General features: G+C 40.8%; 1 protein-coding gene across 4 annotated transcripts in view; it reads left to right on the top strand.

The window, feature by feature from the left end:
• The window catches only part of herc2 (HECT and RLD domain containing E3 ubiquitin protein ligase 2), a 57,559-nt gene that overhangs the window by 3,972 nt on the left and 36,538 nt on the right, over positions 1-17,049 (top strand). For 2 of the 4 annotated variants that reach the window (XM_008281257.1, XM_008281254.1), the window contains exons 5-28: positions 1,929-2,151; positions 3,963-4,063; positions 6,272-6,413; positions 7,022-7,126; positions 7,240-7,411; positions 7,596-7,769; positions 9,463-9,651; positions 9,774-9,925; positions 10,938-11,095; positions 11,204-11,317; positions 11,419-11,670; positions 11,758-11,951; positions 12,029-12,229; positions 13,217-13,445; positions 13,590-13,714; positions 14,300-14,478; positions 14,565-14,749; positions 14,837-14,992; positions 15,083-15,268; positions 15,382-15,558; positions 15,967-16,070; positions 16,163-16,313; positions 16,412-16,626; positions 16,729-16,861. In XM_008281257.1, coding sequence (XP_008279479.1) covers positions 1,929-2,151; positions 3,963-4,063; positions 6,272-6,413; positions 7,022-7,126; positions 7,240-7,411; positions 7,596-7,769; positions 9,463-9,651; positions 9,774-9,925; positions 10,938-11,095; positions 11,204-11,317; positions 11,419-11,670; positions 11,758-11,951; positions 12,029-12,229; positions 13,217-13,445; positions 13,590-13,714; positions 14,300-14,478; positions 14,565-14,749; positions 14,837-14,992; positions 15,083-15,268; positions 15,382-15,558; positions 15,967-16,070; positions 16,163-16,313; positions 16,412-16,626; positions 16,729-16,861 — 4,017 coding nt within the window. Of the gene's footprint in view, positions 1-1,928; positions 2,152-3,962; positions 4,064-6,271; positions 6,414-7,021; positions 7,127-7,239; positions 7,412-7,595; positions 7,770-9,462; positions 9,652-9,773; positions 9,926-10,937; positions 11,096-11,203; positions 11,324-11,418; positions 11,671-11,757; positions 11,952-12,028; positions 12,230-13,216; positions 13,446-13,589; positions 13,715-14,299; positions 14,479-14,564; positions 14,750-14,836; positions 14,993-15,082; positions 15,269-15,381; positions 15,559-15,966; positions 16,071-16,162; positions 16,314-16,411; positions 16,627-16,728; positions 16,862-17,049 lie in introns of all 4 variants that reach the window. The other 2 variants (XM_008281255.1, XM_008281253.1) reach the window with 1 other exon arrangement.

Genomic DNA, 17,049 nt, shown 5'->3' with positions numbered 1-17,049 from the left:
GTCTTTAGCACAAGATGCTTTTCATCCATGACGAATATAAAATAAATAGTAAGAGTGTGACTGGGATCCATATCTGTTCTGACAGCCGAGCACAGCTGACTGTAGTGCGGCTCATACAACCTCAGGCCAGTCTGGCTTATATAAAGCTTAAGTGGATTTCAGACCTTCTATTTTGGCCCATCCTGGCTTCCCTGCAGTGCTGCTGTATAGACACACAATACAGCTTTTTATCTTGAACCAGATCTAAACAAAAGACCTGTTGTAATAAAAGTCAATGGGGGAAATTTTGAATGGGGGAAATTTTTTATTTAAAGAAAAACAGTCAAGCCTGCAAGTTATATGCTTAACTGTCACAGCACCTTTCCTTGAAACACTAAGCTGTGAGTTAAATGATTAATTTAACATGAAGGTGGTTTTTTTTTGTTTGTTTTTTTTTTGATCATGCTAAACCTGATATACCTATAATGCATTGTAAATCCCTGTTGTCATATAAACTTTATAGTTAAAAAGTCAAATTTTAATACCAGATAACATCTTAAATTATTAATATGCAGCTGTATGTTTTCAGAATGACAAAAATGGTTTCACTGTTTAATGTTTTTGTTTGTCCTGTATCTTCCACTTTGTGTCATAAATTGTTAATTGTGTTGAAGTGCTTCACAAATCCAGATGCAAGTTTTTATGGGGTGTATGAAATATTTTTTTCTACCATGAAGGACATGGTTTCATTCAAGTCACACAAAGTAGCTTGGGGGGTTTTTGTTGTCAAACTAAAAACCTTGGTGTAAGATATGTGATTGTGTTCAATATACTGTTGCTACTGTGCAGAGAAGTTGCAGAAGAAGAAATTTGATGGAAAATCTTATTCACTGTAAATAATATCCTAAAAGCTAATGTAAACAACATTAACCCTTTCAGACATGCGCTCCTTTCCAGTACTCTTACGGCAACTGAATGTATCGGCTTTGTGTCTAAATGAGTAACGTTTTTTTAAATAGGCCAGACCTAGTAACATATCCATATCACTTACAACATGGGATACGTTTGGACTACATGCTGTCACATTAATGGACATGCAAACACAAGCGACATTCCTTAAGTCATGTGAAGTGATTTAGGAAAAGCTTTCTCCACATTTCAGCATCAAAAGCATCACAGAAAGCAAAATCCCAAAACACCTCTCTCATTCGCTTTGCTCTACAATTTCACATCTTTTACAAACAAAATGTCATTTAAAGTTTAACTTTACTGCAAAGAAAATGGAGGCGTAGACGGATGAGAATACCCAATAATGGATCTAATTTGGGTTTTGACAAAACATTATCAGGAGTGGAAGTTTAGTTTGTTTCCAGTTGTTTTGAAAGAGTTTTTTTTTTTAATACCTGCAGCATCAGACAGCAGCAGAACCTATAAAACAAGAAAGCTGCTGCATTTTTGCACGTGTAACAATGGCATCATGTCATTAATTACTTATAATGGTAAATTATCCCAGACATGGAGACAGGTTCAAGCATGACACACTGTGTGCTTTTCTTCAGATCAGGCAGTTGAGCTGTCACACACAGTCATAGTTTTTGAGCTGCAGTTGAATCATTCCTTACATAGTGGTTTCAGATTTAGTCTTTTGTTTATTAGTGCATTGTTACACATTAGACATCACTTGATGTGCTTTCTAATCTCACGTGTATGACAAATATTTCACATGTACCACATGCATGGCTCTTTCCATCACTGTCTGGTGTTCTTACTCAGTAAAGCTGTGAGGACCGTTAATGTAAAGCTGACCTACGTCTGAATGACAGAATGCTGTCATTTTAACAGATTGATGTACCTCCCGAAAATTTCTATTTCTATTTTCTATTTCCCATTTCTATTATAATGATGATGACTTTTTTTTTTTTTAAATCACCCTTTTCTTCTGTGCATAGATGAGACAGAGTTGAAGGACTGTCTTTTGGTCCTTGTCGACGACCAGCAGAAGCTCTCTGCTCAGATGGCCAAAAGCACCCTGTCTGCCCAACGTCTACGCCAGCGCCTGGTCATCCTGGAGCGCTATCTGATCTCTCTGAGCCACAGCATGATGGAGGAGAAGTACAAGGTCCGCTGGAAGACGCCCCCCAGCCCACCACTGCCTGCTGCCGACAATAAGAGGTAAAACTGGTGAAGCTACATGTCATGAGTTCAGCGGCTGGCTGGAGCTGTTCTGCGTGGAGTGTATATGTTGTCTTTGTTCCTGTGTGACTTTGCTCTGAGTGCAGTTCCTCACTATTCTGAGATGGTCAGGTACAACTGGCGATTGTATGGATGGGGTTACTCTTGTGATGACTGGTGACCTGTTAGGGCTGTACACCGAGCTGTACCACCAGAATTGATAGATCAGTTTAGGGTAAAATGAATTGTGACACAAAACCAGCATAGAGGTCTGCCGTAATGACTACACAAGGATCTCCAGAGTCATAAATGGGGTCCAAACAAATGTAATGGTGCTTTGTTGGTGTTTTGATGGAGTTGCAGGATTAGTTCAGGACTTCTCAAAGTCCAAAAACTCAATCCAGACCCAACCCATACCTGTGTTACAAATACAATACATTATGATGTGTGATGTTTTATATTTTGAATTAAACCATAAATTGTTCAGACGTTAAATAGGCATTGTAGCTGGAGATTATTCACAAGGATCCTGAACCCAATTTATGTGAATTTAACGTGGCTTATTTCACCATTGTTGACATCAGTGTCATAGTGACGTTACCGGCTGGAGAGAGAGCTGTGTGTTGTTGCTGCCGCCGAGTTCCCACGTTAACGTTACACCACCTGAGAATTTGCTATTTGCTCCTCAGTCGCAGTGGGTCTTGTTTTTTTTTCCTGAACAGACTTTCTAGAAAAATGAAATGTAACAATATATCTAAATAGTAATTAAATAGATGAACATTCTGAGCTGTGTTTGCCTTTGGTTTGTGTTGACTCTGTTAGAGGAAATGTGACATTTGTGGTTTATTGACGCATCAGAGTTCAGAGGTGAAGCTGATTGCAAACGGCAATGTTTTTCCCACTAGGCTCAAATGTATTCTGACTATCTTGACTGTGAACTTTGAACTTGAATGTATGTTTCTTAAAAGTTAGAAGTGTGTTGAATAAATATTTTGTTTTTGCCAACCATACAGTTCTGACCTTGAATAAAAATCACATGCAGCATTTATCTTCCTAAAATCAGTGCTTTTTTTTTTTTTGTATATACACTGATACAGACAGTTACAACGTACTGTATAGTTTCCATTGGGTTATGTGCATCACTCCCACCCTGGAGTTGTTGAACCTTCCAGCTTGGTGCATGAGTGCACACTGTTTCTTTGCATAAGCCTCTTGAGCACACTCCAGTGCTCACTTTGTATGCATAGTATATGTAGGACCTACTTACACAAATACTTTGCAAGAGTGTGTTTCAAAAATCCTCAAGGTTTTTCTGCTTAAGTATGCATCGGTGTGCAGATTTCGTCTTGCCATGTGCTCGTGGTTAGATTTTACTGTTGTTTAAATGGTCCCTGTCTTTGTTTAGTTGTCTTATCAAGGGTTAGGAGAAGTGCAAGTGTTTGTGTTTTAATTAAAATGCTGCCACCCACTTAACAGTCAGCCATTGTTTGTGTTGGTGGTCTGCTGTTAACTTTAGGTCATGGCTTCACTGTTGCACAGGGCAAGCTTGTAAGCCTTTGTGGGTACTTAACATATTCTATTTGATGCTGCTTTAAGTGTTTACGTATTGTATAATTTTAGGGAAAATATGAAAAAAAACTACATGACGTAATAATAATTTGGATAATGATGCCAACCAGCATCCCACCACAAAACCAACAAGCAACACAACAGTTCGCTCAGTGTAGAAAACAGCTGCTGTATTTTCATTGATGAGTTGATGCTGCATGCAGTTTGAATTGATCCCTGTGTATTTCTTTGTGTCATTTCAGCCCTCGTCCAGCCAGTAAAGGTGTCGAAGGTTTGGCCAGAGTCGGCTCCAGGGCTGCCCTCTCTTTTGCCTTTGCATTTCTGCGTCGAGCGTGGAGGTCAGGTAAGAACGTCACAAGATACTGACAGTAAAGATGTTTTGTCCCCTAGTTGCGGTGATGAAAGCCGCTGTCATGGGATGTAATATAGCTCTGCGTGACAGCTGTTGATGAATGTGGCGCACCATGTTACAAGCTACTCATAGTAAACAACCCAGCATATTTCGCAATGCTATGTTTTGAGCCTCAGCTTGTAGTGGCTGCGGGAGGTAGCAGAATAGCACCAAGGGTCATTCCTGCTGCTTTGGCATAAGAATTTGAACAATGGCAGTCTGGACATAGTTATGTGAAGCTCAGACTCTACATGTATTCACCCTGTAAACCCGAAAACCCACCTGCGGGGTTGAAAGGTACGTTATCTTTGAAAAATCGCCAGAAGTACACAGGAGAGTTTTCAGATCGTGATGTGGGGTTCTGTCAGGAAAATTAACCAAATCAAATTGGTTGTATTTCTTCAAGATCACTTTGTTCCTGAGGTGTCACTTCAAATGTAACAAAAAATAAAACCATTCGCACCATCCATCCATCTATCCATTATCTATACATTGCTTAATCCTTACTGGGGTCGTGGGGTGACTGCTAAGCTAACTTAGGGTGAAGGCAGGGGACACCTGGACAGGTCGCCAGTCTATCACAGGGCTACACTTAGAGACAGACAACCAAGCACACTCACATTCATACCTACGCACAATTTCGAATCACCAATTAACCTCAACATGTTTTTGGACTGTGGGAGGAAGCCGGAGAACCCAGAGAGAACCCACACTGCCCGGGGAGAACATGCAAACTCCACGCAGAAAGATCCTGGTGTCCTCATCGGGACACGAACCGGCGACCTTCTTGCTGTGAGGCGATGGTGCTTACCACCGCGACACCTTGCAGCTCCTCATTTGCACCAGGTCCTTTAAAAAAGAAAAAAGTCTACACTCCTCAGCACAACTGAGAGGCCATAAGTGACTCAGCTGGGACCAACAGTAACCCCTTGTTTTTTTCCAGTATTGGTAACACCTTTGGGGACTAAATGTTGCACATATTAATTACAGTTGCAGAGTTCCCTCTACTTCTAGCTATGGTTTTGGTGCCTTCATAGAGATGTAGAACTTTATATTGAAATGAAAATGAGCCTACAGTAAGTAAAAATGACCCAGGAGGAAAGAAAACAAAAAAACAATTAGAAACTGATTGGGTTTTAGAGAGTTAGTAACACCACTGAAATACATAAGTCCTCATTACGGGCAAATACTTAGGAACCATCAGTGAGCAACTGCTGTGTCCCAGGTGATATTTAAAATAGAGAATGTTTATTTTAGATTGTGCTGCTTTGTTGGACTGCACTGTGTTGATCTGTGATTTCAAACTTTAGTCTTGCTACTGTACGTGTAAACAGGGTGGACAAACATGTTTTAATATAATGGCGTCAAACACAATGCAACCATAGACTAGGACAAGTAACATGCAATTTCTAAACCTGTATTTTAATTTATTTTCAATTCAAATTATATTCATAGATGACAAATTTCAAATTTGGCAGTGGCTTTGTTCTTCATTCATATCCGCCCTTATTGTCTTTGCAAGTAGAGATGCTGTTTTTGTTACTGAGGTTGAGCGCTGCCTGTCCGCAGGGACTGGGTGGGAACAAAGCGCCGGCCTCCTCTGTAGCCTTCCTGTAACATGAGCAGCACACACACACGCACACACACACACACACACACACAGAGTTAAGCCTCTCATCCTCATTGTAGCTGTGTTCCTGGAATACACTGTAAGAACAACAGAAGTACAACCGTGTGTCCTTTCACCTGCCACCTGCTGAGTAAGCGCACGAACAGATCCTGGATATTACAAGACTTTCCTGATTTTCATTCAGTGTGATTAGTTAACATTAAGATTATGGATTGAAGGCATTAATATGTAAATGCATGAAAGCTTCAAACAAGGGCTCATATTTGTCAAGAATCATAAATAATCAGTGATATAAAAATAGCTCTCCTTTTCCATTTCACGAATACTCTTGATGTTAAATCAGAGAGTCTATTTTAGACTAGATTCTAGTATGTTTGCACTGTGTGTAATATTAGAAGCATAAATGCATTTCTGACATTTTTGTGTCAAATTTAGAAAACCATGGGAATAGTGAAACAATATTCTAAGTAGGACATGAATAAAGTCTGTAGTCCATTTATGAAACAGAAGATGTTTGTGCTTTGGTGCAGGAGATGATGCAGATCTTTGCAGTGAACTTCTCCAGGAGTCTCTGGATGCCCTGCGAGCTCTGCCTGAAGCTACACTGTTTGATGAGGGAACCGTATCATCAGTGTGGCTGGAGGTTGTTGAGAGAGCCACGAAGTTCCTCAGGTTTGTCATGTGCTGATCAATTGCTATTAGGGTTGCACAGTTAATCGAACTTTAGTGACGATCACCATCGACTGCAACATTGACATTTAAAATGCCTCCTCTGCTCATAGAAAACAGTCCATGTAGATGAAATCATTTGGTTTGAACTTGTGTAAAGCTAGTATTTTAACGTATAATTTCAGCAAATTTTTGACCACACATCTGTCTTAGTTGCTGTTTTGCAACTTTACTCTCTTTATTTAAATATCAAAATGCAATAAAGTATTAAGTTCCTAAAATCAGGAACTGATAATCAAGATAAATAATGATTTAAATGTTGATCAAAAATAAATGTGATTATCATTTTGGCCATAATCGTACAACCCTAATTGCTGTGTGATAGTGCTATATATTATATGGTTAGTAGAGAGAAATGTAATCTGTTATTTGTCTCTGTTTTATATTACTGTAAGTTTTAATATCTTTTGATTTTTGCATGAATTGATGGATTTGCTGATGTTTCATAAACAGTTAATCTAAAAAACAATCAGCATTGTAATTATTTGAAGCTGTTCTAGATGATACTTAATAATCTTGCGATTCTCATGTCTTGCCTCCTTTGGGATCAGTGATGTACATGGAAGTGCCAGCACCAAAGGTAACATTCCTCTTCAGGACCAGCATCTAGCCCTGGCCATCCTGCTGGAGCTGGCTGTGCAGAGGGGCACTCTCAGGTAACCAGATATCCTTCATACATGCTTATTTGGTTATGCTGATATTGTGCTGCATTTGAAATGCACTACCTTCTCTTTACTCACTTTCTCTTTTTGTCATCATGGCTTTGCAGTCAGCTGCTGTCTGCTGTTATGCTGCTGTTACGTCTGTGGGAAAGCGGCACCAGAGAGATGGACAACGAGCGCTCCACGCAGGGAACCAGCGCTCCTCTGTTGCCCCTCCTGCAGCGCTTTCAGAACATACACAGCACCAAGGAGGAGCCCGTTCCTGAAGAGGAATCTGAGGTGAAAATTTCTTTCCTGAACCACTATTTTAATGAAAATGAGTCAATATCACTAGAAGGATAGAACAGTGACAGAATAAGAAACCTCTCAAACTAAATATTACCTTATGTGTTGCTAATGTCCCTGCATTCTGAAAACACCTCTTGAAGCTAAGAAGTCCTCTTTGTGTTGTGTTGACCTCTAGATCCTCACAGCCCCTCTTAGTCCAAACGAGAGCTTTCTGCGCTACCTGACCTTACCTCAGGATAACGACCTGGCCATCGACCTTCGTCAAACCGCTGTGGTAATCATGGCCCACCTGGACCGCTTGGCTTCTCCATGCAGCCCTCCTCACTGCAACTCCCCCACGTCACACAAGGTGACACCTCCTTTTACTGTCTGTCAGTGCCGAAGTGATTAGTTCTGTTCTTTTTTAGGTCAGTGATGCTGCTACTTCCCTTTAGAATTACTTAACCCCAATGAGTCCTTGGCTATTTTCAGGGTAATTTCACTTGCTTTGCTTGTAAGCACTTATCTTGGTCATTCGAAGACCTTCTCATACATGCTGTACCTTTTATTTCAGAACACCCTACGCTAGCCAGGTCTTTAATTTAATTTGATAATACTTGCAACTCTTCTTATTTAAGCCGTTACATCAAGGAAAAAATATTTCATAGCATGAAATTGTTATGCTGACAAATGAGACAGCTTTTCATCATTGCCTAGGGGAGATTGTCAGGAATCTGGCAATATCAGAACCACGATGGTAGGATACTGTATGCCTTAGAAACTGGAGGAAAAAAGTGTCGTGCCTGATGGGGAAAAAATGGTCATTAGTTTATTCACTGAAGTGTTTACATGCAGTAGCTTAATTGCAGAGGCAAATGGGTAAAGAAATTAGAAGTGATATAACTGCATCATTTCTAATCACTTGTAAAATGATATTATCAAGCTATGAACATATCTTTGCAACGCCTGGTTCATGAATAGAGCAGTATGCTGAATAAATTTGATCTAAATTTAAAATGTGTTTTTCTCGCCAACACTTGGTTGCACAGACAAACAACTGGAATTGTTGAAAAGGTGAAGTTGAGCAGTTTTGTTCTCTATGTGCTACACCCGCTTTAATAAATATGAGAGAAATTCACCTAGGAAGGAATGTGAATTTGGCTCTGAAGTGTGTCCATTGGACTGTAAGGGTTAAATTTTTGCTTCCATGATAAGGCGTGACAAGTGACAACAAGCATGAGTAAGTGTCATCATCAGACTTTATTCTTTGACAACGTGGTTCCGCCTAGGAAATAATAATAACAATGAGATGACTTCACGTAGACATCACCACCTTCAGACATGAAAAGCTGACATGACTTTGATACAGTATTGTCTGTATTTTGTGTTTATATTCAAGTTTTTCTCTTTTTTTTTTCACTATGAACTACGCATTGACATTAGGAATTTTTTATAAGAACATCCTGGCCAAATCAAGCAGCAGCATAAATTAACAGCTTACAGACCTACAGACATGAAAAATATTTTAGTCAAGTGTACATAAAGATTAAGTGAGCATCATAGTATCATAAAATCATCAATGGTGATCAAGCAGGGCGTCAGGTTGAGTCAGTCAAAACACGAACATCCGAATGTGTCAAGATTCAAGAGTTTTTTCTTTGTCACATGCTTATACAGTATATGCAGTGAAATGCAACATGACTGTTCCACTGGGCTGTGCAATTACAATAAGACATGATAAATACATTCCTAAAAAAACAAAAGAAAAAGTCAGCATCATAAATACATTATACCTCCAAGTAGTGTAGAGGTTTCTTAAATTCATTTAATAAGATCAGCTTTAAAAGATTCTGGCAATTTGTGAAAGAGGCAGTGTTCTTAGACATCCTTTTTCTCAGTTCAGCACTGACTCTGGAAACAGATGGCAGAAATAAATCCTTGGAGCCAAGACAATAGCTTCCCGTACTTTTTTGGCAGATATAGATCCATAGAACTGCATATGTAGTTATTTCTAAGGCCAGAAACCCTCAAAATGAAACTGACTCTGTCTCTTTTTGTTTCAGGGGACATTGCAGGAAGTGATTGCCTGGGGACTGTTGGGCTGGAAGCTTTATGCCAATGTTAATGGACCCATTCAGTGTAAAGCCCTGTCGAGCCTCGGTGTCACACAAATTGTCTGTTCAGAAAAGGGCTTTCTCATCCTGTCCAGCACTGGTGCTGTTTACACCCAGAACTACAAGAGCACAACCCTGGTCAGTACTGTTGCTCAAGTGTTTTCTGTTTCATTAATAAACCCCATCTAGAAAAGAATGTTTATTGATCCTTTCATCTTTGTGTCTACTGCTTATTCAGTCGTTACATTATTTTGTTGCAGGCTCCCATGCTAATCCATGTTCTGAGCTCCAGAAAGATTGTGAAGCTCGCAGCTCATCCTGACGGGCAGCACTATTTGGCTCTGTCATCCAATGGAGAGGTGTTCTCATGGGGCTGTGGTGATGGTGGCCGCCTTGGACACGGAGACACCACGTAAGCAACTGCAGAAACTGTTTTTACTAGAAACTAGAGATTATTTACCTCGAGACTTACCCAGTTTAGTATTTCCACCTTGTCATGTCATAGAAATTATGTAGCTGTATGGAGTTTCTTCTTCTTCCATGTAGTAAAGCCTTTCATAGACATTAAAGTTGTAGAGTTTGGGTATTTGGAGCACTAAATTCAGTTTCTTGGGGTCTAGTGAAGTTAAATTATTGATCAAACAGATGGTGAAAATATACAATACATTATTTCCCAAATCTAGGACACTCATGTTAATGTTTTATGCTTGTACCCCAAAAACAGCATCCACACTAAGTACAAACTGCATTTCAGGCAGGAAGGAAAAATCCTTGGGCCTAACAATTCCTTGAAAGAGCCCATATTATACACAGTTACAGTTTCATAATTATATGTTTGGGGTCTTGTAGAATGTGTTTGCATGCTGTAATGCTCTAAAACAACAATATATTTCTCTTGCTGTATTTTGCTACTGCATCTCTATTCATTATCTGTCTGAAATGCTTCATTTTAGCCTAAAGAGACTTGTCTCTTTGAGGCCCCGTCCTGAAAAGCCCAGTCCACTGTAATTGCTTGTTGGTTATGTACTGCCCTAGTGGTTCTAGTGAGGAAATAAGGGTGGCCAAGGCCTGCCAAACTAGACAAGTGTTATGCAAATGTGTTACAGTGTGACATAGATAAGTAGCAGAGGAAAAGTCTGGACTTTTTTAATCACACAAGCAGCTGTGTTTTCTGTGGTAAAGAATGACTCCCCTTGGTCTGAATTTTGGGCTTTGTTAGTTTGCAGACCTTTTACATCTACTAAAGGAAAGCAAAAAAGCATAATATGGGCTCTTTAAAAAGAGTCTGTTATTAATAAAATCCTAAAAACATTTTTTTTAAATTTTTTTTTTACTGTGATTAGAATAGTCTCTCAAAGACTTCTTGTTGCTCAAAATTCTTGAATCTGTCAGAACAACATCTCCATTCCATCCTTTTATTTTAGATACCTAGAGGAGCCTACAATGATTGCTGCCTTCAATGGGAAACAGACAGGCAAGCATGTGGTGCACATTGCTTGTGGGAGCACATACAGTGCTGCGATCACAGCTGATGGCGAGCTCTATACGTGGGGCAGAGGGAACTACGGTCGACTGGGTCATGGTGAGCTCCTCATGCACTGAATCTGGTGGACAATGACTTGAATAATGGCATCTTTGTCTATTTTTTTTTTCTTTCCTGACAACAATTGCCTTCTGACTGTGTTTCTAGGCTCTAGCGAGGACCAGACTACACCTATGCTAGTAACGGCTCTGAAAGGCTTGAAGGTGATGGATGTGGCATGTGGAAGCGGTGATGCTCAAACGCTTGCTGTGACGGAGAATGGTACGGGTAAGAATCAACTTTATCGTCAGTTTGATCATTTAAGCAACCCAGACTGTAGTTTGGGTATTCAGTCACCCTCCTTGTCTGTCTTGTTTCAACAGGTCAGGTGTGGTCCTGGGGAGACGGAGATTACGGTAAACTGGGCCGAGGAGGCAGCGACGGCTGCAAGACGCCCAAGCTGGTGGAGAAGCTGCAGGACCTGGACATAGTGAAGGTGTGCTGCGGCAGCCAGTTTTCAGTAGCTCTCACCAAAGATGGCCAAGTGTACACCTGGGGGAAGGGAGACAATCAGCGTCTTGGTCATGGCACTGATGAGCATGTGCGCTACCCAAAGCTGCTCGACAGTCTACAAGGTGAGCCGACTATATGGCAACTAATGGTGATTTTTAGAAGCTTCAAGAATGCAAACACTTACCTCTGTGTGTTATGTTCGCAATCAGGGAAGAAAGTTGTGGATGTCGCTGTGGGATCTACGCATTGCCTCGCCCTCACCGACGATGGAGAGGTGCACAGCTGGGGCAGCAATGATAAGCTACAACACTTTGATACGCTCTTTTCCAACAAGAAGCAGCCTAAGGCCCTCCCAGGCCTCAACTCCAAACATATAGTGGGGATCTCATGTGGCCCAGGACAGGTGAGTTATCAAACTGTCATCGTTGATTTAGATATGTTTATAATGACAGGAGAGTCAACACATTTGTTTGTTTTCAGAGCTTCGCTTGGTCCTCCTGCTCAGAGTGGTCTGTTGGGCAGCGTGTACCCTTTGTGGTGGATGTTTGCCCCATGACCTTTGAGCAGCTGGACCTGCTCCTGCGGCAGGTCAGCGAGGGCATGGATGGCAGCTCAGACTGGCCTCCTCCGCAGGAGAAGGAGTGCATGGTGGTCGCCACACTCAACCTGCTCAGACTCCAGGTAGGCAAAAGGCAGCTTGGTGAGCTTTTCCAGTCTCATCACCACTCATACGTAATTTGTGTCCAGTCATTTTTAACAGTAGACCAATGGAGTGTTTGTTCATAATAAAAAATACACCACTCAACGTCAAGCAGTTTATGGAAAAATTATTTGCTCTTGTCACATTTTTCTCACTCTGGGCTATTTTCTTGTTGTCCTGCTCCTCTTTGGAAACTGCATAAGCAATGCTGGAGGTAGAGATAACTCAAACTTGCCTACAGTATATCAAAGGTATACTTGCAAAAATCCTAAAAAAAAAAATGATGAAAATGGAAGTTGAATTTTTATTGATTTGTTGTACAGAAATTTCAAAAAAGCTGTCAACACTTTTTACAACATTTTTCCAAATGCCTGCTCTGTTACTGACACTGTAAAAACATGGTGGCTCCTACTTACTATATATGTTTTACTCTTTATATTTTGACAACAGGTGCTTTCATTCTACTCTGGTCATCAACTTCAGAAAGATATTTCACTATGCTGAATGTATCTTGAGAATCTTGCTGACAGTTTGCTCCTATGTATACTGTTGTTGAGCTGTGCTGTAATTATTTTATTGCTCAAGTATTTTTTCCATTCCTGTCTCTCTAATTTGTTTCTATACTTTTCTTCTCACTGCTCTGTGTGAACACAGAATGAAACTCAGCCCCTCAGTCATTGATTTTTCATAACGGATTTTCAAAAATCACTTGATTTTGTCACACTTTGATTTTTACAGGATTTTGTGTAGATGGTTATTTTTTTTTTGAAAGAGATATGTAGAATAGGAAAAAAAAAGCTTTTTTTTGGCTATTGTTTGATGAAACCACACATCAGACTTCCTTAGTGTAAATTGAAAATCCCATGAGTTTCTGGGACTGTCAAATAATGTATGTTTTCTTTTGAAGGAAAACATGTCTTTCAAACATACAGGTAATGCAGCCCTCAACCTTGCTCATTTCTCCTCAGCTCCATGCAGCCATCAGTAACCAGGTGGATCCAGAGGAGCTGGGACTGGGGCTTGGCAGCGTGCTGCTTAACAACCTCAAACAAACAGTAGTAGTTCTAGCCAGCAATGCCGGTGTGCTCAATACTGTGCAAGCGGCTGCTCAGGCCGTCCTCCAAAGCGGCTGGTCAGTGCTGCTACCCACAGCTGAGGAAAGGGCGAGAGCTCTATCCTCACTTCTCCCTAATGCTGGTAAGTGTAAATCATCCTCAACATCTGCTAACACTGATTCAAGGCAATAACAAACACTTAATTGTCCATTATCTCTGTTCACTGTGAGGGAGCTGACAACATATTTGAGACAGGGAAATCTAAGGTTTAATTATTTCTTTCTAGCATCTGGAAATGAGATGAGTGTGAGTCCAGGACGACGCTTCATGATCGACCTGTTGGTCAGCAGCTTAATGGCAGACGGAGGGTTGGAATCTGCACTGAATGCAGCCATCACTGCTGAGATACAGGTCAGTGTGTTTAATGCATGACTCATCACTGCTGTCCTCTCTCACATAAAGTATTCATAGCTGCAGAGCTTTTTCTATTTATGTAACAAGATGCACATAAAGATTTGTCTTTGAACTGAGATTTTGGCTTTAATTTAAAATGTTTGAGAGCTCAAATGCAGGGATTCAACATTATTTTTCAACTAGTCCTTTTCAGCTTATGCGCCATAAAACTACTTTTCACTAGCCCTTTTCAAGTGAAATTATTTTAGACATTTAGATTTGTGTATTTCTTTCCACTTTCCTGAACAAAATTTGAGTTTATAACTTTGTTTGCTGACTGTGGCTTACCACAAGCTCTAGGCCAAAAATCTCCACTTCAGTAGCACTTACATACACCAAACTTTCCAGTTTTATTCTTGTCAATATACTGATGGTTCTTACCAAGGGGTTTGTTCATATATCATTCATAGCCTCATTTTTTTATTCATTTTTTTCCCTAAAAACATGGCAATATGTATTTTTAGTGGCTGTTGTCAGTATCTTCTGGTTTTTGGAGTAATAAAAAGTAAATAAAGGAATCAAAATCTTGTTTTTTAATGGCAGGATATTGAAGCCAAGAAGGAGGCTCAGAAAGAGAAAGAGATCGATGAGCAGGAAGCCAATGCCTCCACCATGCACCGTTGTCGCACCATGCTGGACAAAGACCTCATCAACACAGGCATCTACGAGTCAGCAGGAAAACAAAGCCTGCCTCTGGTGCAGCTTGTACAGCAGCTTTTGAGGTACCTGCACTTTAATCCAATCACCTTTGACACTAATAATGTGTAACTGCTTGCTGCGAACAGATTTACATATTTGACTTCTACAGGAACATCGCCTCCCAGACAATCGCAAGACTGAAGGATGTTGCTCGCCGCATCTCCAACTATTTAGAAGCAGAGCATGTCAGCAAGGAGCGCTCTGCATCTCTGGACCTGCTACTGCGCTTCCAAAGGCTGCTGGTCAGCAAGTTATACCTGGGCGTCAACGGCACAGAGAATGTCAATGGATACAGTAAGTCACCGCTCAGACGTTTTCTTTACTTGTCGAGATTTATGTGCTCTATATTGGCAGTGTTTGATTTCACTGATGCTATTGCAGATCCTGAACTTCTGGGTGTTGGCTCCCTGTTGAAGAAGTACATTGCTTTGCTGTGCACTCACATTGGAGACATCCTCCCCGTGGCAACAAGTATTGCCTCAACTGGTCGCCGCCACTTTGCTGAAGTGTCTCGTGTTATTGAAGGAGATCTAACTGGTAAGTTATCCAAACCAGCATGAATTGCATGCAGACATTTAAGGCGCTTGTGAGACAGTTATGGATGCCTTGCTGTTTGTTTTTTGATAGGAGTGCTCCTGCCTGAGTTGGTGGTGTCCATCGTCCTCCTCCTCACCATTGATGCTGGTCTGATGCAGGAGACCGGTTCTATCCCTCTCCTTGCTGGGCTGCTTGAGCACTTGGACCGTTTCAACCACCTGGCCCCAGGACATGAAAGGGATGATAATGAAGATCTGGCCTGGCCAGGCATTATGGGTATACTGCCATCTTTAACTCTCATAAATCACTGAAGCCGATTCATTCAAGGTTACATGTCATTCACTGCATTGTGGGTTAGAGTGTAACTAGCTTCTCTACTGCGGTGGCAGGATCCTTCTTCACAGGGCAAAGTTCAAAGAACAATGAGGAGGTTTCACTCATCCGGAAAGCTGACCTGGAGAATCACAACAAAGATGGCGGCTTTTGGACCGTAATTGACGGAAAGGTCTATGACATCAAAGACTTCCAGGCTCAGTCCCAGTCACTAACTGGAAACAGTATCTTGGGTAAGGTTAAAAAATAGTTGTGAAAAAAAAATTGCCACACAGAATTAACTCCTTTTTTAAAAATATCCTCATTTGCTTTAAAAAGTACATTACCTTTCCCATAGATGGCCACCTGAACAACTAATTAATTGTTGAAATGAATGAAATACAGTGGATGTTTTTCCCATATGCTGAGAAAAATGTTTTTAACAATTGACACTTAATTTGTCATAAAATTGACTTTCTTACATTATAAAACAGATAAAGTAAACAAAGTTATTCTGTGTTTGAATTTGACTTGTAAATTAAATTGTAATATCATAAACATGATAAATTAAATGGTAGCAAATACTGACTCATGTCTTGTCTTGTGCCTTGTTACTGAGTATAGTTTAACTGATTTAATTAACAAAATCTCTCCTTTTTCAGCCCAGTTTGCAGGAGAGGACCCTGTGGTTGCTTTGGAAGCTGCCCTACAGTTTGAGGACACCAGGGAGTCTATGCAGGCCTTCTGTGTTGGTCAATATATGGAGGTACCAGTTGTCCCAATATATATTTTATGACTGCTGCTTCTTACCTTATTTGTGGTTCTACTCTTTGACATTGTGACTTTTATCATTTACAGCCCAACCAGGAAACAGTCACTACTCCAGACCTCAGCAGTCTGTCCTCCCCTCTTATTGATACTGAGAGGAACTTGGGGCTGCTGTTGGGTCTTCACGCCTCCTACCTGGCCAAAAGCACCCCTCTGTCCCCCATGGAGATTGAATGTGCCAGTGGGTTGAATGATTTTAAAGCAACCTGTTTAAAAAAACAACAAAACGACTTTGTGTTGGATTTAGTTTTAATTGACATATTTGATGTCCTTGCGCAGAATGGCTCCAGTCCTCCATATTCTCTGGGGGCCTGCAGACCAGCCAGATCCACTACAACTACAATGAAGAGAAGGATGAAGACCACTGTAGCTCCCTGGGTACAACCACTCCAGATAAAGCCAAACTTTACTCCCGCAGAATAACCCTCAGCGACCACGCACAGCCTTTCCTGCAGGCCATTGCTGACAACAACACTCAGGACCACACTGTGAAGGTACAAGCAAGACAAAAATAAGTGAAGGGAGGCTGGTACACGGCAGGCGTGAAGCTGAGGGATTGTCCTTTCATGCTTGGCTTTTTGTTTGTGATATTCTAGGACTTCTTATGCCAAATAGAGCGTTGCTGTAAGCAGTACCATCTTATTACACCCATCACCTTCCCTCCGGAACACCCTGTGGAGGAAGTCGGCCGCCTGCTGCTCTGCTGCTTGCTCAAACATCAAGACCTTGGTAACCTAGCAACTGACTCAGACTGGTTGTTTGAGGAGGAATTACGAACAAATTTTGGTTTACTTTGTCATTGAAAATGTTTTTGTTTTTATGGGTTACACTAAGATGTAACAATCTTTTTCCATACACATTCTTACAATCTTGAACAGTTTTCTTACAGACAAAAGCAATCATTACATCTATAGTGA

This window comes from Stegastes partitus, unplaced genomic scaffold, assembly GCF_000690725.1.
Source record: "Stegastes partitus isolate 25-593 unplaced genomic scaffold, Stegastes_partitus-1.0.2 Scaffold228, whole genome shotgun sequence".
Taxonomy (NCBI): Eukaryota; Metazoa; Chordata; class Actinopteri; family Pomacentridae; genus Stegastes; species Stegastes partitus.
This window is presented reverse-complemented; position numbering and strand designations above follow the sequence as displayed.